General features: G+C 39.0%; 1 protein-coding gene across 10 annotated transcripts in view; it reads right to left on the bottom strand.

Annotated features, from left to right (window-relative positions):
* The window catches only part of TRPM1 (transient receptor potential cation channel subfamily M member 1), a 109,428-nt gene that overhangs the window by 77,571 nt on the left and 7,297 nt on the right, over nt 1–24,560 (bottom strand). For 8 of the 10 annotated variants that reach the window (XM_056346208.1, XM_056346210.1, XM_056346209.1 and 5 more), the window contains exon 1: nt 12,184–12,544. In XM_056346208.1, the coding sequence (XP_056202183.1) occupies nt 12,184–12,306 (123 nt within the window). In that variant the 5' untranslated portion in view covers nt 12,307–12,544. Of the gene's footprint in view, nt 1–12,183; nt 12,545–18,299; nt 18,408–24,560 lie in introns of those variants that run through there. The other 2 variants (XM_056346215.1, XM_056346216.1) reach the window with 1 other exon arrangement.

Here is a 24,560-nt window from a genome sequence, read left to right as displayed (position 1 = left end):
TTGGACACTAATGATGAATGCATAAGACCAGTCATTTTGAACAAGCCAGTTATTTCCCTTCCCATCATTTGTTGAATATGGTACGCAACTGCAACACTAATCCAGAACTCCTCAAAGAGAGCCCCCCCCCCCGGCCCCAGCTCTGTTCCTCAGGCTGGGTCTCAGCAGGGGTTCATATTTCCAAGGATGCAAACAGATCAGGACCCATATACACCTAAGGCTAAATCTCCATTCAGAACTGCCTCAGCTGCTCACATCCCTCAGTAGCCAAGCAGATAACAAGGAGCAAGACAAAGTGCTGAGAAGAAGAGCCAAGCCATTGTGGGGATCATTGTTGTGTTTGGGTGCGTGTGGGAGGAGACCAAAACCAAAAATACTTTCAGGTGAGAGTGGTGTGGGACAGATCCTGGCTGCCCTTGGGTCCTACAAAGATCCTCCTTCCCCCAGCCTTTTGGTTTACCAGCAGGAGATCTACATGCAGTGACTAGTAAACAGCAGAGCTACCATTAAAACAGAATAAAAAGTAGTGTTACTTGATGCCAAGATCCTTCTCAGAAGGCGGAGGTATTTCTGTGGTAAATTAACTATTCTGAAGACAGAAGGCTGATGCACAAGTTTGGGATTCCCCTGGATGAAAGACACTGCTAAACAGCCAGACACATCGATGTTTGGTGAAGGCACATCATGTAATTTTGGTGTTTCAAAACTCGGAGCTAGTAAGTTAGGAAAACACACTGACTTTTTACCTTTTAAGCTCTCTGGTTCAAACCTAGGCCTGAGAAATACAAAAATATGTCTGATACACTTCTGGGAATGAGAAGAATAAGGATTTTGTAAGGAAGGCTCAACAAAATTGTGAAGTCAAATTAGAAACAGATACCAAAACAGCTATAAAATTCAACAGCAAAATAAAAGATTCTCAACGTGGGATACTATCAGGTTAAAGAAATCTTACCCAAGCATAAAAGACTGTTTTCCAAGACCGATGACCTCAAGCTGGCTTCCATGCTTTCACACACCTTGCAGGTACACTATAGAACTTCTTAGCAAGGGATGCTGTGGAGACTAAAAGGCACTACCACATCACGTAAAACCCCTCCAATATTACCTCTGGTCCAGACAATCCCTACCTTAGGGATTCACTGCACAGAAGCAAACCCTGACTGCGAATAACTACGTCTTCCTGCCCGTTCCTGCAGCTCTCCCTGGACTGTGTTGATACAGCACTGGGCAACATATATTGCTGGCCTGACCCAGCACAGCTCACAGCTGGTCTTACACTCTCACACCTACCTCTGAATTTAATAGGACGTTAAACGGAAAAAGCTTGTCAGCTCATGAGCAGTACACACCCGATGCTCACCTGGATTTTCAGTCTTCAGTTTTATGAGCAAATTCATCTCTATAATTGAAAATATTTAGGAGACTCAAACTTCAATAAAACCTAGGTAAATTGTTAAGTGATTAAGATGTAATTTCAAAACAGCACACCCTGGGCTATGAGCACTGATCCAGCTAATCATATCTGATTAAATCTTTTTCAAAGCTTTGGAATTTACCGTTTGCTCTTCAGTTCCAAACTGACAAAGATTTTGATTTTGTAAAAATATAAAAATCACAACCAACAATGTAGAACTGGACAAAGATATATACTACTTAATGTGAACATCAAGACAAAAACCTAATGCATTCCCCTTTACCTGTCAATCTCCATAAACCACATTAATAAATAAACAAACATAGAAGTTAATGATTTACTGCTGAATTGCATTCAGAATAGTCTTGGTTACTGTGTACCAGAAATGAGACAGGATGAACCACTGAACAACTCATTTCTCCCCTTTGTTGTGAAAAAAGATTTGTAATACGTGACCTGTGACAGAAAAATTGGGAAGGAGGGAAATTAAAAGTCAACTAGGAACTTTGGAATTAAAAAAGGAAAAACATTTAAATGTCTATTATTTAAAAAAAAAACACAAACAGTACATTTAGTAGAGTTTAGTAACCACTGTTTGCTTTCCACTGGTAGAGGCTTAAGCTATTCAGCTATTAATCACATGAAAGTAGATATTACGGAATATTAATCCATACCAGCTGTTACATCTTTTACTGTGCTATTATTAGAGATTAATCTTTATAGAACAAGTCTGCCTTTTCATGTCATTTGCAAGAGGACATCATGCAAGCTCATACTGTCTTACAACACATCTTCATAAAAGGGTTGGAGAAAGCAGGGGGAGATAACTACACAGTGAAATTACACTCAACTTCATGCTTCAAACCTAAGGCACTTAAGTTTAGAAGAGATGCTGCCACTGCAGTCAGTTTATTAGTTAATTTTTATTGTGACTGTAAAAGATTGCTTTTATAGCTTGCTATTTACATCAAAAGAAGAAGAATACTCTCTTAGTGATACTGAATGTTCTCTTACGGAAAGTTCAAGGCCATGTAATTTCCTCTCTTCAGTAGCAGGGAATGAATCCCATTAAAAACATGTAATATAATCTAGTTAATGGAACCTTCATAAGGAATATTAAGGACTGTAACAGATCTCTAACAAAATAGAATCAACACTGTGAGCACCTTATTTTCTAATGAAGTATAAAAACCCTGTTAGGTAAGCCAGGTTTTGAGAGAAGCAATTGCTTTTACCATTGGATACACTTCATAGATGGCTGCATCTGCAGACTCTAGAGGAACTCCGATCAGATCACATGTTGGTGGAGTGCTATTAAAAATCACAAAAATTATCACACTGTTCTGAAAAAGTAACATTACTGGCAGTAGATGCCAGAATTATCCATTACAGATTATGAGATTACCGTTAAAAATAAGCTTCTAATCAGTTTCTTGAGTTTTTGACGAGAATGTACTGTCTGCACTAGGGAAATCAGTTGTCATAGTTACAGAAAATCTACATTCTCTATACCTGCAGTCTCCTTGTTTTGTTAAATGCAAGATTCTTCTCTAATTATGTTGCAATTACTCATCAGGGTACCTTTGTTTTTTACTTGTTTGGACTTCAGATGGATTTTACAGATTACAAGCATATTAGTTTTACAGCTCAGTCTTAATGGTGAGGAAGAATCTCTTTCACCTCGGGTTGTATGATTCACTGTCCTCCCACTCTTCCTTGCAATCGGCACAGTCTCTCCCCAGCAGCCACTGCCCTTCCACTCTCCCCAGGACTGCAAAGCCCCTCGGTGGCTCCCCTTTCTCAGCCTGCCCACAGCCTCTCTGGGCAACCAGACCTGCTCCAGCTGCTCAGCTCTCCCTCCCGCAGCACTGCCTCAGCCTGCCTTCGTCTGACAATCTGGCATCTACCACCGCCTTTACAGTCTCTGCTACTTGTCTTTAATCCTCTCCATCCTCATCTTCATCTGCTGAGGAACCAGCTGTTATCTGTACGGCATCGGTTTTGCTGCCTTTTTTCTCCTCTCCTCCCAAATAAGTACCTTAAAATTCTGCTATTTCACTCTCCTCTTCAGGACTGGCTTTCCATCCCACCCTGATAATGCCTGTCTGCAGGACTCCTCCCATCTCCAAACCAGACAGGTAGCCAGCCCTACAATGACACTTCCTCTACTTAATGTCAATAATTTGCATGCTAACAACTGGCAAAAGTACGGGACAGAGAGAGGTTCTCACAACACAAAAGTTAATGTACATATTAGCAGGTAAAACTGGGGTCCAAATGTAAGCATTTAAGTGGTTTATCTCATTGCTTACTTTTTATTTAAATCAACAGGGGTTGGGTTTTTTTTTACTTGTTTCTTTCCTTCTATCCCCCTCCATCCCCCTTACCTAGCCTCAAAATCATAAGGGATAAAATATGAGAACAATCAACAATTTTTAAGTTAATCAGAAATCAGTCAGTTTTATAACAGATACAAATTCTATGTAAAATCCTTTCATTCAGTGTTCATACACTTCTGCCACTCAGCTGTGAAAGGCTGTTGCAGTGAATCCTTAAGCTATATACATCATGAATATACTGTAGTGATCCTCAATTACATTTATCTTTATTTTATGAATTAGTGAATGACAAGAAACATCAGTTCATCTCTTCTTGCATAATTCAAATCTATTTAGAAACTTGGACAGTATTTACCCAATTTTCCTAAAAACTTGGAAAAGCTACAAAAACAGGAGTAAAATGTGTCCTTGCGCTTTCTCAACACATGAAGTTTGATGTTTTGCAAGCTGCATTTTAGGAACGAATGGCTTTCTTCTCCTTGCTCTTTACAGGTTCATCCATTTTCCCTTTCACTGCTTGTCTGCCTCTCATGAGTTTTGACTCTCCATTTCCAGTCCTTTGTATTGCCAAGCTTTAGCTTATTTTCCATTTTTCAAAGTGAGTATCTTCATTGTAGTTATCTACACCAAGAGAAAATTGAAGTCTGGCAACCCTGAGGAGGGTTTACACGAGCAATTCCTACATCAGAGATTAGTTAATTGGAGGCTTGAAGGGGGCATATGTGATCAGGGAAACACTAAATCAGTTTTTTGGTGGGGGTGGGGGAACTAGTTAATTTTAACTATCTCGAGCTTTTCTAATTTTTCCATTAGTGTAGACTGTAGGAGTTGCACTAGAGATTGCGGCCCACATACAACAGGAATCTATTTCTGTGAAGTGGACAAGATGTGTAACAGCAAGGGAAACAGAGAAAATGAGTCGTCCAAATTCACAAAGTAGGATGGATGGCACAGCTAGTAACAGAACTCTGACATTAAACCACTGATCTAATCCACCACGTTGCATATGGAACGGCTCTTTTGCAGTGCCGGATTTCTGTCTCTTCCTTTACTCAAACACCTGTGTTTTCCACCTCATTTTAGAGGACTGACTAAATTAAAAGAATCTGTGTCACTTAAAAAGCACCAGAAATGTTCTATTCACTCAGGTGATGGTTGATGCTTCAGACTTAGGAGTGCAGAGCAGTAAATACCCCAATCTATATCCTTCATTGCAAGATCAACTAACCTGCTATCACTACACAAGACATTACACCAGACTGCTTTCCAGCAAAATTGTTTTTCCTTTGTTTATCCACACTTGTGTTTTCTAGGCAAAACAAAGAGGCAACCATCTGGAGCACGGTACCACTAACAGTCATGTTCTGTGTATCTCCTGCTACTGTAAAATCCTCACCTGCCTCAGAAGCACTCTTAGACAACTACTCAGTTGCTCTCTGTGTTTGAAAGTCAGAGAGAGCTTTGCAGTATCCACAAGCATTTGCTTCAGTTTTTAACAGGTTGTCACCCTTGACAAATCCCTTATATAAAACTACATTCAAAGTGAAAATTGCTCAAGGCTTTTGCTCCAGTTCTTCCCTGCTCAGAACTGCATAAGGCTTGTTTTCAGACTTTCACTGGGGAGATGCTGGTAAGCAAGAACTGGCAAGAGGTGCAGCATGAACCAAGCATCTATGGCAGGTTTTTTTGAATGAGACTAGGAGTAATTTGTGTTGAGAAACGGGCAGTGAAGCACAGTTACAAAAGACATAGATGCGTGCAAACCCTACAGTTGCCAGGCGTGAGTATGAACAGCTGGACAGAATAGCATCAAATTGCTGGAAAGTAAAACACATTGTTCTGTAATTCACAAGGGGATTCTGACATTCAGTACATGACATGAGTTCTGGGGAAGCATTTTGTTCCTGCCATGTCTGCTCCAGTGCCACTCATGGTTTCATCATTACCACAGGCTCCAGTCAAGCATTAGGGAACATTTCAAATATAGCATCCCTTAAAACCGAAGGCTCTGCTCATGCGCAATATGAAAAAGGACAGTTCTCCTGCTGTTCCCTTTGTCAGCTTCATCTTTTTCTAACACTACAGAATCTTGGTACTAAATCCATGCTTTCGTCACTGATATGGCTAGCACAAGAGAGTCCAGAAATGCTTCCTATTACCCCTTCAATCACAAGCTGCGAACCTGCATCTCTCTCCTTCTGGCCCTAGACTCCTCTAACAGGTTATTAAGATGCTGCATTTCAGAGTAGCACCTCTGTATACATAATTTGTATGCTGTTCAAATTTATAAAGGGGATGAAAGGTGTTCTATATGTACATGATTGTTACGTGCTGGAGACCAGGCCTAGTCCACCATGACAGTTGCGACTCAAAATACATGTACTTACCCTGCTGGACAGCCTGCACTTGCTGTAAATTGTGGGGTTATGCAGTATTTGCCCAGACATACAGATGCTCTATGAGATATATGCATGTTCCTTGTAAGTAACAGCTATCACCAGTTCTAAAAATTTGCCGAACATTTGGACTCAAACACACTAAGAATGTCAAAAAGCTCACGCAAAACTCATTATTTTCTCATTGCTGGAAGCCACCAGGATGTAACAGTGGTTCGCAGGCAGCATTTTGGTTAGAGGTACATGAGGCTTTAACAGCTGTACAGCACAATAAAGTCTTGTCTCCAATTCCATGCTTACACCCTACCTTGAACAGTAAGCTTCCGTGACTTTGCTGTAACCTTTCCTTCACGCTACAGATCACATTTTACTAGCCGTATGCACACACCATCTGCTCCTGCGGGATGTCTGCAGCATACTGCAAGGTAGAGAAGGGGCTCAGTGCAGTGCCGCATGCCTAGCTACGCTGGGTGACTCATACCTGCAGAATACAGACTCAACTCCTTATGAACAATTCCCAACAACAAAGAGATCCCTAAAAGCCATTCCTCACAATGTCTGTCTCGAGAAGAAACTTACAGGGTGTCAAGAAAAATGTCATGGACATGCCAAGGAGAACTATTTAAGTTCTACATTTCAAATTGCATAAATCCTTCACTACACTGATATCCTTTCTTTGGATGGTGTGTCACAGCAAAACAAAAGCCTTATAATTCACTTGGCCAATTGTGCATCCTGCCTAGGGGGTTAAAGGATTTATTTCCAATTCCTATTCAGATCAGTGAGTACTGTCTAACACATTCTATTATGGACTGTTTTTCACAATGCTCTTATCTAGTTTGTTGAAGGACATTAAGATACCAAATAAACACTAAACTGATTCAGTGCTGATTCAGCAAGGCAGTTCAGTAAGACAACCAGTAGAATGCTCTTTGTGGGACAGCATACACAAATGGAAAAGATTTGTCAAAACTGGTCAAATTTATATACCCGATGATAACATTTTTCAGTGTCTTTTAAGAACACAGCTACAGTACTGATTCTGCTGTAACAGTCATTGCATATTCTGATTTGACATTCCCTTTTTTCATTAAACAGAAGAGTACAGGCTATGCTGCTGTCTCCAAGTATAAAAATCTGTACCAGAGATCACATGCTGCCAAAGTATAGTCTTTGTTTGTTTGAAAAAGGGGAACTGACAACCTGTTGGTCTTTTCTCCAGACACAATTCTGCCCCAGTTTTTCTTTAGGGCTACCTGTGATGACAGTTTGATTATTACCCTGATATTTTTTGAGCATTAAGAACCTGCTGGGCTGTATTTAGAAAGAAATAAATTATTATACCTAAGCTACTTTCTTACTGCCATTACTCAACTGACTTCCCAAACTGGAAAAAAACAGCAGTGTTATCTCTTGAGCCACTGAGAGAATGGACAAAATGTTTGCACAAAGATGGTTTCTGAATCATCACAGAATTTTTTTAAAAAAGAGATTTGGAACTCTCAAAAGGAATGCGGGTGACAATTATTTCACTGTTACCAAGTGCTTTACCTAATCATAGCTGTAATATTAACCAGATAACTTCTAAATAAATCCATGAGCTAATCTTTTACAAACCATTGAAAGGTAAGGTAATTTGAAGGAAATCACAGCTCTTGACAAATAGTTTAGGAGCAGAAAGTAAATTCATCGCATTAATTTTTTTTTTTCCTGCTCAAAGTTTAATATTACCGCAAGCAAGCACACAAAGCATACAATTTACAATTAACAACTGCAACTAACTTTGAGGGATTTTATACTAATTTTCAAGCTTCATTAACAAATGGTAAGACAGATCAAAAGAGTGACTTAAAGGGGAGACAAAATTGTTTTTCTGTATAAAAGATCAAGTCTGGTCTAAGAGAATGTATTCATCCTTTCATGTCTTTTCCCTGGTTTGTCTGGTCATTTACAAAACACACAACAGCTTATTTGCCTTAGCCTGAAGATCTATTAATCTTTCCACCTTTGTAATCCATGAAAGCTTTTCTAATGAATCACTGGGTAATACTGTACTACCTTAATTTTTTTTTTTATAAAAAAGATCCATTATACTTTCTATAGTAGAGCTGCCGAGATTTTCGAATTTGTCTAATGTATTTAGATAAAATAATCTTTAAAACATTTTTGTAATATTCTAAAAAATAAATTCTTTTTAGACTTTCCAGTTATTTCTTGCACCATGTTTGATAGCCAGGAAGAAGACAGTGATGTGAGCAATAAAGCAATCTGAAATACATATTAGTATCTCTATAAAAGCTTATATCTAGGCATCTGAAAGATTTGTACTGAGTATATCCTTATACAGATAATTGCAGAGAATTTACAAGCATGGAATAATTGTAGGCAAACAGAAAAAACATGTAGAGAAAAGCTGTTTCAATAAAATGTTTTTTAGAGGAACAGAAAATGAGTCATAGTAGGTACATCTTAAAGGCATTTAGATCAAGCCAATGGAGATAGTAAGCAGACATGAAAGTGCTGTTTAGTACTACAGAAGTAATTTGAAGTAATTCCCATTAGTGGGAATGACAGACCAGTGATGTACATCCAGATAAGCTGCTTCCTTTTTTAATAAACTGAGATGTTTACAAGAAACAAAACGAAAACAGACATAAGCGTGCACACACACAAGCATACTCCTTTTCTAAAACACTGGGTTTCACATTTCATTTACAGCATTCTCTGTTGAGGTAAAGAATAATGCCTTTAATTGCAGAGCGGGTAGCAACAGGTGTTTTTGTAAAATTGCTCAAGAAGTAAAATGTCATCTTCCTTTAGAGCACTGCTGTCAAAATCAGGGCAATACACAGGAAAGCTAAGCAGAGTAGAGATACTTGGCCATTTTAGTTACTCTTGCTATTCAGCGCTACTGCAGTAAAAATCATGGTCCGGGACTGCATACTGTTACACACTCCTCAGAAAAAGGAACGTGAGAGTGGTGAAAGCGAAAAAGATTATTAGAGTGGTAGGTGAAATTTTCATTATAAATCTCTATGCTCTGCTATATCACATGGCTTTAACCATTTTCTGCCTAGGTTTTCCAGCTGTACCCCAAAGCACTGCTCCCCTAAAAACACACACCATTCAAGACTAGTTTCAATCCCTGTTTTCAGCTGTATCATTAGCAACAGTTCACATTCGATACACAGTATTCTCAAGCACAACAGTGCCTGAATTTCCTGCCTTGAGATGTCCAGAGATGACTACTTCCATTTGCCTTAACGCTGACAGTGTGCTATTAACCTCAAAGAGCCAATTAACATAATTTCTCAGCATAAGTAACACTCCCTGCCTACTACATAAGCCTAAAAATCTATCTTTTTAATCAAACCTAGAAATAATATTTTTCTCACAAAAGGTAAAGTTTTTGTTCCCAGAATGAACATTAAGGCAAATAAACACCAAAAGAATTAGGAAGACTAAAACAAACAAGCCATGAAGGGAACTTACAGCTTTTAAAAGACTTTTTTTTTTTTTTTAATAATTAGAAGTCAAACCTTGTAACAAAAAAAGAAAATCTGTACTGTGTTCATTGTACCTTCACTTCACTAGTCTTTCCTATGGGATTAGTGGGATAAGATTAAACTATTTTTATCTGGGTATTTTACTCTATTCCATTCAGGAAGTAAAATTCTGCACACTTTGCAGCATCAAGATAGGCTTGGGGACATTAAAAAAAAGAAGAAGAAAAAAAAGCCGGCTGCACCTGGGGCACTATGCCTGCATTATGGATTTACTATTCATATTTCTCACCTTTAGGTAAGCCTAGATATATAAAACAAAATTTTAAATGGGAAATCCTTCTCACTCATTTCCTTTATCATTGTTTATTATTCAATAATTAAAGTTAATACTACTAGCCTGTGAACCTACTGCTTATCTTTGAAAAGTCATTTAGTTGACAAAGCAAGCAATATAGGTAAGCGTCTTGGAGGACAGTCTGGTTTTCACGCTATTGGGACACAGTCATGAGGCACCTGAGAAGCAACTGGGCAAGTAATAGGAAAAGTTACACAAAGTGACACTGCTGCTAAGTATTAGCTGACGTTTCAATATGCCATTTTGCTTTATATCTATCAGAGAAGAAAAAACTGAACCCACTGCTGTCCTGGTTTTGGCTGGGATAGAGTTATTTTCTTTTCAGTAGCTGGTACAAGGCTGTGTTTTGGGTTTAGTATGGCAGCAATGTTGGTAACACACAGATGGTTTTAGTCATTGCTAGGTAATGTTTATACGAAGTCAAGGACATTTCAGCTTCTCAGACTCTGCCAGTGAGAGGGCTGGAGGGGTACAAGACACTGGGAGGGGGCACAGCCAGGGCAGCTGACCCGAACTGGCCAAAGGGCTGTTCCATACCATAGAACGTCACCTCAGTATATAAACTGGGGGGGCTGGCTGGGGGCTGCCAATCGCTGCTGGGGGACCGGCTGGGCATCGGTCAGTGCAGGGTGAGCAACTGCACTGTGCATCACTTGGGGTTTTTTTTCCTTTTTGATTTTATTTCTCTCTCCCTCTCTCTCCTTTTCATTACAGCTGTTGTTATTATATATTTCAATTATTACATTGTTCTTATCTCAACCCATGAGTTTCACCTTTCTCCCAATTCTCCTCCCTATCCCACTGAAGGGGAATGAGAAGGTGGCTGCATGGTACTTAGTTTCCAGCTGGGGTTAAACCAAGACAACCGCAAACAGTTTAGATCCTTCTGGTTTTAAGTGTTTAGGCTTGGCCCTGGGGACAATGACATTATAGCTGAAGTATTAATTATTTTTCACCTAGCACTCAATGGCTACAATAGGGCCTGTAATATGGGCATTACATGCAACTTGACAACGTAGCAGAAAAAAGGGCCAGCATCCCCAGTTAGTACACAAAAAACACTGCTGTAAATGACTTTATCCCTAGATAGTGCTTGCAATTCACCTGGTGATGGTCAATGACCATCAATCTCCACCAAAGAAGTCCCCCAAACATAGATATATTTTTTCTTGCATTCACAGGTGACCATGACCAGTATTTCACATCACACAGAACAATCTTTTTAAGAAGGAAACATTTTAATACATGCTTAGCTGCCTGTGTGTGAATGACTAATTTCCCCCAAGATATCGCCAGACATTTTTCTCTCAGTTATGTTCCTTCAGACTTCCTTTCCCCCCTTTAATTAGATTCTGACGATAAGCAGAAATTAGAAGAGGGCTGGAGGGGTTGGAAGGCAAAACCTATTCTTCATTATTTGAATGGAGTCAGTTCAAAAATGGTCAGTTGAGCTGGAATCTAAGTAATCCTGAGTTGAAGTTAGTCTATATTTGTTCCAAATGAATCTATCAATCCTTGGACAAAAGATGTATTTAAATTCCCTTTGCAGCTGAAAACTGAATTAAGAAACAAATTCTTAATATTCATTTACAACATGCAAGCATATGACAACAGAGTGAGCTGATGCATTATAAAGCAATCACCTCATTTCTTCTTTCTCCCCTTTTTTCATTTATATACTGCAAAGTACACAATCTAACCACAAACTGTATTTCTTGTAGAATCTGTCTGCTATAAATGTTCAGTGAACCACACCAAAACGCTTCATACGTCCTCTCAGTCTTCTCATTGATTGCATCTAAATTTGGCATGAACACTACATAACAATAATCATCAAAATATGATTTTGACTACAGATCGGAATAATTACAAGCTAGCCCTGTTTGGTGATACTTAACCCAAAGATCCTTAAGACAGTGCGCTGGTGAAAGAACTCCCATAAGAGGGATAAGATTCATTGCCAGAACCAGTGCAATGAATGTGACTGATACTCCTGAGACTTTAAAAGAGCACAGAGGGAAAAATACTTGTTCTCATTTATAATGGTACCAGCTATTAAAAGGAAAAAAAAAAAAAAACAGAGAAAAAAAAAAAAGGCAGCAAGAATAAAAGGGGCAGTGTCTCCAGCTGTTTCCCTCAGATTGTACTATTTGGGTAATTTTAGACTTACCTTTTGCGATCCAGATGCCGAGCCCTTAAATGAAGTGCGTTTGAATGAGCCACTCATCCTCTGTAAGGAACCTGTGAACTTTCCTCCTTTTGCTTTCTTTGTCCCCTGGCCCTTACCCTCCATAAGGGACCCAGTACCCCAGCACCAAAGAAAACTCTGATTTTAGTCATGTAGTCTGAGCAGTTTTCTTCCTGAAGCCAAAAATCATTAAGTTACAGCTTAAATAAAGAGAGACACAGATGCCTAAAACAAAAAGCCAAACAATGAGACTCCGGTTCTGATATGCAACCTGTCACAAATGTTACCAGCCAGCTAGACAAGTAGAAAAACAAGGTAATACACTGATACAAACTGCTGTCCTCCTCCCTCTTCTCTACTGACTCTGTAATCAGGCTTAATGCACACAGCTTCTGCAAGCTATGGTTTTTAATGGACAGAGATTTAATAAATGGTGATTGAAGGTAAATCTACTTTAGAAACAGCAGCCCAAAAGGTTTTTATTTGTGCAAAGCACAGAGCAGTCAGATGGAAATTATTTTGGTATCAGTAGAAAGGCACATGAAAAGAGCAGATGGTCCTCAGCAGCCTATGGGTTAGAGGCCTGGTGGAATTCTGAAGGATAACTGCTGGTAGCGAGTGTGTCTACAGCACGTCTCAGGATGAGAGGGACCAGGTTTTAAAAGCAAATAACTCATAAGATCATGACTTAGAATCTAAGTAATTAGGGAACATGGGTTGGGGCAAATAAGGTGTGGTGTGTATTAATAAGAATTAATGAAGATAATATCTCAATTCATCTATTTTGTACTAGTCTGCCTAAATACGCAGAGTGAAAGCAAAAGGAGGCAGTTAGGAGAGAATACACAAGAAATGTGGAAAAGACAAGGTGCTTTAAAAGAACAACAAAATTATTATTGATTAGGAAACATCTAGTTGGCTCCAGAAGATTTGCCTTCTCAGATGTGAGCCAGGAATCTGTTAGAGAGCCTGTTTAGAAAAGATAGACAAGAAGCACAAAGAAATACAGAGACACATTTCAGAAATTTACACAAGGACTGCTGATTTGCAATTGTAAAGTAAGTCAGAAACACCACTGATTCACAGGATTTAGTAATACAGTCATATTTTTTTAAAAATTTACTTATTTACTTTTTTTACGTTCATCCCTTTGTCCCTCAATAAAGATGGGGTGGGTGCCTGCTTGCAGCTGGTTAGTGGAGGCACCGAAAATCATGCTGAAAACCTAAAACAAAACAGAAGAGAAGTGGAAGGGGCTGATAGATGGAGATGCACCAATTCCGTTGTTCTGGTCAGCACAGCTATAATCAAGAAAATGAAATTTCCCAGGCTGGCAAGGATGAGTAGCTGACAATTTATGACATACTTAAAGTTGTGTTGGGAAACAGGAGAGTAAAATTTCCATGTGCCGCGGGAGAATCACCTCTATTATATTAGTGCAAACAGTTTGTGGGATCAGGTTAACAGAATGTAGAAAGGAGGGCATGGGCACTAAAGGGTCACAAAAGAGGTCTTCTTTTCAAACCATTCATCAAACTTGTTTTAAGACATGGCTTGGCTTAAGTGAACAAGGCTGAGGTAGAACCTGGCAAATGGAATATAAAAATCGGGCAAGGGCAGTAAGCTGATAGAGCATGCACAGAGAAATCTCAAAGGTAGTTGCGATCACACAAGCTGCTTGACAAAGTAATGCCTCACAAATTCCATGTATGCCTGCTCTCCAAAAGGCTCTCTCCATTATATCTGGTCAGTTAGCAGCAAAACACTGCAGTTACTTCCTGGTCTCTTGTACCGTATCATTGAGTTAGCTGCAGAAGACAAAATATCTGGGTCAAAACCCACCCTGTTGTGAATTTAAACTGTCGTGACCTTTGAAACAAAACAAATTCCTTCTATTTATACCAGAACTTGAAGTTGCTCAACCCTGCCTTTTTCATCTATAAAAGTCATTGCTGCATTCTAGGACATATTCTCAAATGGTGGTAGCTATTACAGCAGTCACTTCTCTCAACACCGAGATTTAATGAGCTGAGAATACGTCCTCCTGATCTAGCACCTTATTTGATAATAATGAACAAAGCTGAAAGACATTCAGATATTAGCATATGCTGAACATTTTTGTTTTATATTGTAGTTTAAACAAATCCAGCATGAATGCCGTCAAGGAAGAACAACAACAAAAGCATTCAAGGCTCCTTTGCACAGTTCCTCTTCCTCAGCTACAACATGCAGCTGAATGCAATGAATGAAAAAGAGGTGCATTCTAGTCACTGTGACTTCACCTCACAGAGGCATTGCGTTACAACAGCACAGCTCTGGGCCGAAGTGATGTTGGGCTGCCTTACTCAGAAGTGGTGACTAATGGTATTTTGGTAAAGGACAAAAATGGGGACATGCTTTTCACAAAGCAGAAATTCAGAATACAGTCTGTTCTCCAAGATGCAATGGAGAATGTCAATAAGGAATTAACCTGATCGTTTTGGATCTGTGATTCTAAGACTTTTGTCTGAGCTCCCTGTAACCGTTTTTGGTACACTTTAAGGACCACAGTGGCTTTTCACAAGTCATCAGTGTCCAGGAGATGGTCACATCCAAGAGCCAGATGAAAGCCTTCCAGCAATCAATGCAACAGAAGCTGCTGAATATGTTAGTAGTTGAAAAACCAGACAACTACATTCTGCCGCTGTTCTCGTCCCCACTGTGTTTATATAACACTTCATGGGCTACTTCCACAATACTGAGGGAACAGCGACGTGCACCACACTGGCAATTTCAACAGCTCTGTGACTTAGAAGCACAAGTTTAACTGATTTTCTAGAAGAACTTGTGGTTTTAGGAGTGCAGTCTCACATTAGGAAACCTTTTAAACAAACATTGTTACCTAAGGTTCCTGTCTCACTTTGGAGTTTTCTACTTCACCATTTGAGCTGATTCAATAGTTTACGTGGTCTAAATCAGATCTGTGTAACCATCTGGTTTAAAGCACTGGGGGGAGAAGGGGTAGTAAGCTCTTGCAACAGAATACGGTTGACAACGAATGAGTATGTGACACAGCATGGAGGTCAAAGACCCTTAAACTGATTCTGAAACTGAACAATCCATGACATGCAAGGACACATTTGTCCGTCACTCTCCGTATTTTGCAATAACATCAAATTGGGCAAACGGATTATGAAAAACCGAAGACCACACGTCCCCAGAAAAGAGCAAGTGGAGTGCAGGCACACTCCATTTCCAGTATCACCTTCAAGGTCCCTGACAGCCTGCTCCCTGGGAAAAGTGGTGTGCATCCATTTCAAAGTACACAAAAGTGTAAGATGTTAAGTACCTGTATACCCTACAGATACCACACCATGGAAATTTAACATCTGCAGTCACAGAAAGGTCCATGGTTCAAATGCCTTATCACAATGTTTTTTTAAAAAAAGTTAGTATTTTGGTTAAAGATAGCTGTAGTTTTCTCAGCCTATAGAAAATCTAAAACAGATTAAATTGCTCTTACTGTTCATGGTCAGAGCTATTTTATGATATCACATCACAGATGTCTGATGCCAGTTTAAAAAAAAAAATATCGATTTAAAGCTTTGGTCCACCATGTCAGCTGAAACGTTTCCACTCACTTTGGTAGTCAAGCTAAATACAGAAAGCAGTTGTGTATAATCCAATGAACTTCATTTACATGGACAGACTGGGATATGATAGACTTATACCTGTATAAAGACTTATATGTAAAAGGCATGTAGGATTAGGCCTTCCTTCATTTTGCATTTAAGGTACAAACTAAACGTGAATTTCTTTGACAGACAATGGAGTATAAGCCAAAAACTAAAAGCACTTTTTCTTTTTTTTACTGGGATGTCTTAAAAGAATATTTTTTGTAAAAAAAACCACGTCACTGTCCTTGCACATTTCTGATACAAGAAAATTTAAACTGAAAAAAAACCTACATTCCATTAACAGTATTCATTAATTAAGCTAACAGGAGCTGCTGATATTGTGCTCGGTGCTGCACAAATGCTTTTCCAAAAAGGCTTATTCCAAGATAGTCACAATTAGTTATGTTGTGCTTGCTACCAAAACATCTAGACAAATGTTTGCACAAGCAAATCCATCTTCCACTTCAACAGGAATTATCCTGCATAAGGACATGACCATAGGCCAGGATTGTCTGAAATCACTATGGTGCTGCAAAATATTATCATTTTGAAGTCTTTCAACTCTTCAGAACCTCCCCATTACTCTGTTACTGATAGGATAAACCTGCTACTCTCCCAAACTGAAAGCAAATGGAAATGTCAAAATTACTCTTCAAAAGGATTTAATCCTGTTAATCCATTAATGTATTCTCTACAAGTTGGCTAGCTTCAGAGAGCCATTTCAGTTATTTAATGTATTTTTAACTTGAAAAAACCCAGGCTCTTCCAAACTGTTTTTCTCTTACTGTACATATAAAAAGCTGCAGGAGATCAGACTATTATCTCACCGGTGTGTGCAATAACCTCCAAAGCAGATAACAGAGGGCCTATCTGAAATGAGCTGGAGCAGAATGAAACTGCACAGCATTTTATAGTCAAGGTAAAGGAAAGGAGCACTAAGTTTCCTGACTACTAACAAAGTGCTTTGCCTTCCAAATCAGACAGTTTTGCAGCAGTAGATTTACTTTTGAAGGAGCAACATGAAACCAAAACTGTATGTAGAAATGCTCCTCATTCTGGACTGTTGCATACTTCAAACTATAAAACCAAAAATGTTTAAACATTTGTAAACTACTACTGTTACTGGCTTCTCAGTGGTCCAGTAACAGCATTGCACTTGCCTTTTCTCATTTCCTCACAGTGAACATTTTCCAGTCTTCTCGACCTCCCCCATCTACACATTCAGATGCAGTGGTCACGAATCATGCAGATCACAGAATTAATATATTAATTTGATATCATTAATAGAAAGCTGTGGAACAACTGCTAGGTCTCATTATTAGCCAAAACAAACAAATCACTCCACTACAACACATTTTGAAGTTTCTTCCCATAAGATTTTTATAGCTTTCTTCCCTCTCTTTACAAAGAACTAAAGAATTACGTTTTAAATTTTTCCTTCTTCTTGAGTTCTTTGCCATTTGTGCTACAAGTACTTTTATATTTGTAAAACTTAAAAACAGATAGGAAGGGATGGAGGAAGGAAGGAAGGAAGAAAGGAAGGGAGAACCTAATGGCAATAAATACAGCATTCATCGACATAAATGCAGAACGGGTAGTGACAGTGCTCCACAGTGGGGTACAGTAACTTGGTACCAAACTAGAGGGAAAGGCATTGAGGTCCAGAAGATCAGACAGACACTGGGGGATCAAAAATTACACAAACATTGAATTACTTGTTTTATCACAAACTCCATTACAAGTAGTGCCATTCAGCCTCCAAATAACTTTATCTTTGTTTTCTTCATAAATTACAACTATCTTCAAAAAGTTAATGACATAAGGCACAGATTAAAGCTCTGTTTTTACACATTATATTCAGGACTGTAATTTCTGGCCTTACTGTTAACATGAATAAGACATAAATGATGGGTAGGTTTAAAGAGTTATGAAGAGGAACAGAAATCAAACCAGTCAAACAAAAAATTCCAAAGTTCCATGTCCCTAAACACAAGAGGAAAAAATACAGAAGTTACATTTTCAAGTTCTGAAGGAGCTTGAACGCATCATGAAATCATGATGGTCTTCCTTGGCAGTATGGTAATTTTCCAGGCAAAGTGTATTTCTTATTTGCAAAAAAAAAGCTTTATAATTTTGCAATACAGAAATTGACATCTTTCTTAGGTCTGAGTAGCTGTAACTTAAATAATGAGGAGCATTTGGAGAATTTTACACCATTTTTACAGAACTCTCCTTAAAACTTCCTGTGCACAACAGAACTGATAGTGGAAGCACCGTGTCTTCGATTCCCTTTGACAGTTCACACTTCAGTTATACACTGCAGTACATTATTGTTTTATCTCAGTTAAAGGTCTTAGCCATTACGTGCTCCAACAGTTCTTGATTCTTTAGTTTCCACCCCTGAAATGAAGCACAGAATTTTGTTCAGTGCTGATTACCTACCATGAGAATAAGCACGCTGCAGGCTACTGGGGACTGCTGTCTGCTGGGCAAAGAAAGCTGACTTCTTTTTCTGTAAACTACATATCCTCAAAGCGATGCTGTAGGAACCTAGGCAAAAGCATATTTGGGATTAAAAATGTAACAATTTCCACAGCAAAACTCACACAGCACGTAACTGGCAGGTGATATCTTTAGAAGTTTCATTTAGTCAGTTCTACACTTAAACTCAAAGGAAGACTGTAGGCCACTTTGTGGTACTTTTATTCAGCATTGTCTGTTTATCCATTCCAAGGGTCTGTGTTATTTAGCCACTGTCTGTTCCCTCTCTCATTCTCTTGCAAGAAAAATAGCAGGTTTAAAATAAAATTAAGCAGATCATGAGACATGTGGACAGAAGAAAAAAAAATAAAGAATAACTTCTGTGTCAGTAGGCCTGTAAATTGGTGCCTGTGTTACCACCTTCACATATTAGAAATAATGTGTACTGCTCATATAAACAACAAAATGCGTGCCAGTAATCTTATTTCCATAACCTGCCTAGGGAGTAGAACCTGCAGAGACCCACCAGATCTTTTTGTCACCTCACCCTTGGGGACAGACTCAGCTTCCCTACATCCCTAGAATCACAGAAGAAATGAAGTTGGAACGGCTTTTGAAGCTCACCCAGTCTGATCTCTCCTGTTCAAGGGAGAGCCAACTGAGAAGCTGGATCAAGTGGTTCAGGGCTTTGTCCAGCTGAATGCTGAAAACCTCCAAGGACGGTGTTTCCAGTCCTCTGGCCAGCCTGCTCCACTAATCAACTGTTGCCCACTGTAAAGTATTTTTTCCATATGTCCCTCTGGAATTTCCCTTGCTGCAACTTAGAGCCATTGTTTCTTCCTCCTCCACCTCTGTGAAGAATCTGGCTCCATCTTCTCTGTAACACTCCTCTACTTTGTGGAAAACTGCAAGTAAATTCCTCCTCAGCCCTCTCCTCTCCAGGCTGGACAAACCCAGCTCTTCTAGTCTATCCTTATACCAGGTGCTTCCATACCATAATCATCCTGATGGCCCCCCACTGAGACATTTTTCAATCCCTCTCCTGTGATAACAGGCTCCCGAAATGAAGACAGTATTCCAGATGCAATCTGGATGCCAAACATAGGAAACAAACATTCCCCTCTTCCTACTACAGCACAATACAGAGCCTTCATCACCACGAGGGCACACTGCTCACTCATCTTCAATTTGCTGTTCACTGGGATTCCAGGTCCCACTAACATGTAGGCCTTAGTAAAATTTTAAGTTAGCGTTGGTCCATTCCTCAAGCTTGGTGGAGAAACACACACAGCCACACATATCCCTCCTTAGTATGACTGCCAGTTTCCTACAGGTGCATTCTATCCCATTTTCCAGGACACTGAAGGTGTTACACTGTATCAGCCCCCATCATTACACCTACAGACACATTCACACTGAAAATTAAAAATGAAAAAAAAAAGGGTTCATCTCTGCAGTTTAAAATTACTGCATTGAATTGAAGCACAGCAGGATAACTTGGAGTCTGAATTTGTGATGGGGTGGTGTCTTAGATCTTGCAATCTTAACACAGCATCCTTAGAGACATCAAAGAACTGGTTTACAACAGGCAGAACTCCATATAACTGCAGGCTGAGCCAGTGAAGACTTCTTGCATAGACAGGGCTAGCTGTCAGCTGTTTAACAATTTTCCATGTGGCTACACAACCAGTAGTACTAACAGTAGAGCAGCCTGTGGTTGGATGAGCTTAATTTGATCATAGAACACCATGAGCTGCTCTCTTACAGCTCTGTGGCTTCTTCTCCCTAGGTAGCCTCCAAAGTACATTAGAGGCTGCTCATACAAGCAGAGAGCTAGTTTTCAGTGGGTTTCGAAGCACACTGTGACACACAGCAATTTAGAGCACAATCACCTTCCACCTAAAGTGAGTAGGTGTGGTACACTGGAAGTGGAAGAGAATACCTTATATCACAGAAATGGTGTCAGGAGAGCATTTTTACAGGCAAATTTGTTCATCACTGCACCTTTGACATTCATATGCTTTCAAACAACACCACAAGAAGCTCTAGTTACTACTAGCAGTGACTTCATATCTGATTAATAAAACTAAATTAGTTACCTGGTTTCCTTTCCTGGTTTGAAACTGCCTGGGAAGGAAGAAATAGCAATACAAGAAAACGATGGCTGAGAACAGCACAAAACACTATGTGCATTCATCTGTTCCTGCCCCATATACAGCAGTATTATGATTAGATTGCATTGCCTAGAACTTAATAGCTATTGCTATATCACTTTCCATCTTAAGATTGAATAGAATTGAACATTAAAAACCTAAATTCAATATCCTTGGGAAGCAAGAAAGCATTGTCAACTCTAACAAAGGATGGAGTGGCTGAGGCAAGGGACAGCTGAATTACTTGTTTACATCTGTGTGATTGAAAAAATAAGAAGGACCTCCAGGTGTGACACATCACCTTTTTGTTGTTGTTGGGGTTTTAGTTCCCCCCCCGCCCCCACGTACCACTGATGGCAGTGTTGATTACCAAAAGAAAAACAGTCACAGCTCCCAGCTTGGATGGACTGCACATTTCCTTATCCTTTAATTACACATGTACTGGTAGTAGTGGATATGCACCACATGTCAGGCAGGCATTGGATAATGCCTTCCATGGAAAAGGATAACACACCCATACTTTACACATCAATCTAATTTTCTGCTTGAGCTCTCTTTTCCCCCTATAAGTATTACCCATATAACTAACAGAAATCCAACTCATCATTTCACATCATTTCACAGATAAGGAACAGTATAATTGGTTAAAGGTTCAAATATTGATAAGAAACTCGCTAATTTTGATTGCTCAAGCTCAGACAGTTTCTGACCTAATTCTGAAAAATGCTGAACAAGCATCAGCTCCTATAATAGCAAACGGGAGCTGCCACATTTCTTCAATTCAGATTCTCGTTGCCTCAAATGACTTTTCAAACACTGAAGCAGATAAAAGCCCTTATCCAGCATGTAAGACTATCTAAATTAATCTCAGTGGGCATTTGTGAGGACCTAGAACATCATTAATGGGTATTCTTGGAAATTCAGGACTCGATGGCACATTGTATGCCACAACCCCATGTACAGTAATTTATTTCACATGCAAATTGCCTACTAATATAATTAGAGAGCTACTGACATCTTACTGCTGTTCTCAAAGAGGCAGAGCTGAAAAAAGGACAGTGGATCCCTTCACTACTCCATCACATATTCAATTTCCAACCAAGCTGAAAAAGCTGGGGGCACATTTAGAAACAGCTTGGAGGCACTCTGACAAATCACTTCCTTGTCTCATCCTAGGATTATGCAAATAGTTAGATCTTCCAAACAAAGAAAACGGAAGAAAATCAATGTGTTGACTTCTGCTTCTTTAAAACAGGGAGAGGTAAAAGCTGAATTCTAAAAATGGAACTACGAAGGTAATTATAATAAAAAATATTGCATGCAGATTAAACTTCATAACTGCTTTAGGGACACAAAAACATAATAAGCAAAGCACTTTAGAAGTAATGCAGCAGTTCAGTTTGAATACTGAATTTAAATACTAAGTTACTACAGATATTTCAGGCCTTCACTTGGGATAAATCTGTTTTACCTGTGCAAAGCCTAAAGCACTGGCTGTGATGTTTCACTCCTGGTTTTACTGTTTAGAATGGCAATGTTATGTTGCTTTGGGATTTTATGAAATTTTATGAAATTTCAGCTCCACTAATGATCCAAAGATTGAATGCACTGTAGAGCTGCAAATTCTTTCGTAGGCAAAAGCAGAGGGAAAGATAATTTTAAATGATTTCTCCAGGTCTATTCATTGCTTCCACTTTCATATGAATAGCTACAGAATAGTACCAAGCCAGGGGCAAGAACTTTGCTCCCTGCAACACTTGGCTCTACCAGCTTGTGCACTTAGCTACTAAACTGGTACCAAGGTTCCAAGTAATGTGCATAAGGAATATTGGTATCTTTCCATAAACTGCTGTCTTCAGAATGTACCATGCAACCTCAGTCAATTCAGACCAGGAAACTGGGCTAAGTCGTCCCTATCTCAGAAAAGCAGCTGTGCTTTAAAACAGTTCTGCCTTTTTGTTCCTTTTCCTACAGCAAACTTTCTAAAGAATTTCAAGTTTATTAAAACACAGTTATTGTGAAGTATTTCAGTTTTGATAAACCAGTACTTTTTGACTGAAACCTCTTTCACTCATCAGTTCTCCAATCAGCTACATAAATAAGCATTTCCATATTGAAATAAGAAATGGAGAAAGATCCTAATTTGAATACATTTGTGTAAGTTACGGGGCAGCCATTGGAAAGCTGAGCTAATGCAAGTATTAGTAGAATGAAACCCAGGCCCTGTTAGTTTCTCATGAACCTAAGAATGCAGTAGCACTGGTGAAACTGATTAACCATCTTCCATTAAAAACCACAGATCTATGATGCAATTCTTGGTTATTACTGTGCAGAAGAAATAAGAATGCAAAACTTAAGTTTCTATAAAAGCAACATTTTCAGTAAAACTATTGAGATCTAGTGTTGTGAGGAAAACAGAAATCTTTTTTAAAAAAAAGGTTTCAAAAAATATGGAAGGCACTTCTGTGGACCAAAAATATGTACTTATGATCAATATTTATCCAGCCAAAGGCATAAGTAGTGGGTTAAAAACTCATCTAGGTGAAAAACAAGTTCATGGGCTCTCATTCAGTGTAAGAAGCAAAGCAATTTGCTTTTTATTTTGTCTTCAAAGCCCAATTTGACACAATATTAAGTTGTCCATAATAGATACTGGTGGAAACAGATGAGAAACATCACTAGATCTCGGATAGCAACCTAACGTGCAGAATTATATAGCATGAATTACAATTGGAAATAACTGAATTGCTGTAACAGGATAAAAACCTCCTTCCTCTCCTACGTGTAGAATTTAGCCTTGGAATTGATTAATTCAGGACCTATATCTGCCCAGTTACTTTGAAAGGAGCATAGGTAGCCTGTCATCCTTGGACCAGATGAATTTCTAGTCCCCTTGCCTTTAGTTATATGGAAAGAATTAAAGAGAAGAAGCTTGGAACAGAATTCAAAAACCTGAATTCAGTCCAGCAGTTCAGAACGTACAGGCCCATGCAGAGCTGAAGATCCTCGGTAACTGGTATGGAACAATGTCAGTGTGGCAGCAGCTCAGTCATATTGTCCTATTACTCTGGATACAAAGCTGAGTCTTTAAAAACATTCTAGGATTACAAATCTACTTTAAGGATAATAACAACAAATTAATTACAATGATGTTCATTCAGTCTCAGCACACCTTTCCTTTTAGGAAGAAATTTTCTCTTACCTATAAGTAACTTTCCTTTTAGACAACTAGAAAAACGGAACTCTTTCCTGTCCTCACAGTTGTAGCAAAACAACAAACTAATGACAAAAATGATTATACTGTACTCCATGTGATTATCTTCCAGACCAGACCAGCTTTGCTGCAAGCCTCTCCATTTTCTGTGCATCACCAGCCCTGAGCAAGGACTTCTCACTGGACTCAGGCTTGTGTATGTGACAAAGCACTTCCTTGTAGTTAATTAAAATACCTATTAGTCTAGACTGACAAACGTTAAAAAGTACTAACAGAGTATTCACCCCTGGATGACCACTATGATCAGTTTGCCTGAAAAATCAGCTCATGATTTTTCTTCATTTTCCCTATATTTTCATTATTTTTCTAAACACTCTGTTTATAGTCAAGCAATTAAATGTGGTAAATAAAATGCCTTTAAATATTTCCTGTTAAATATAGTTTGAAATGTTTTCCTCTTCTGCCTAAAACATGGGTGAAACTGTCTGTACATTAACACGGTTATTTTTGCTCTGTAATAAAAATGGAATGCTAGCCCTGTTGCATTAACAAACTGGAACTAGAGGGGAGCACCAAGGGTCCATTGTGTTGGGCAGACTGGAAATACGCTGGGGGCCTTGTGGGTGTAAGCAGGGTGACCCTAGATCCAAAATGCAAGACAGACTGTTTTCAGAAGTAGAACCATTGCCACTGGTGGTGACCTCCCACTGAAAATGTGATTCATGCCAGGTGCTTTAATGTATACTGTATACAATCAGCTTCAGCCTCACAATCTTAAAAGCAAAGGGGCTTTGACATAGATTTCAATGAGGATAGGATCTCATGACAGTAATAAGAGTTTTCTTTCTAATTTCA

The sequence above is a fragment of the Falco biarmicus genome, chromosome 7 (genome assembly GCF_023638135.1).
Source record: "Falco biarmicus isolate bFalBia1 chromosome 7, bFalBia1.pri, whole genome shotgun sequence".
Classification (NCBI taxonomy): domain Eukaryota; kingdom Metazoa; phylum Chordata; class Aves; order Falconiformes; family Falconidae; genus Falco; species Falco biarmicus.
The sequence above is the reverse complement of the archived record's forward strand: the minus strand, read 5'-3'. Positions and strand labels throughout refer to the sequence as shown.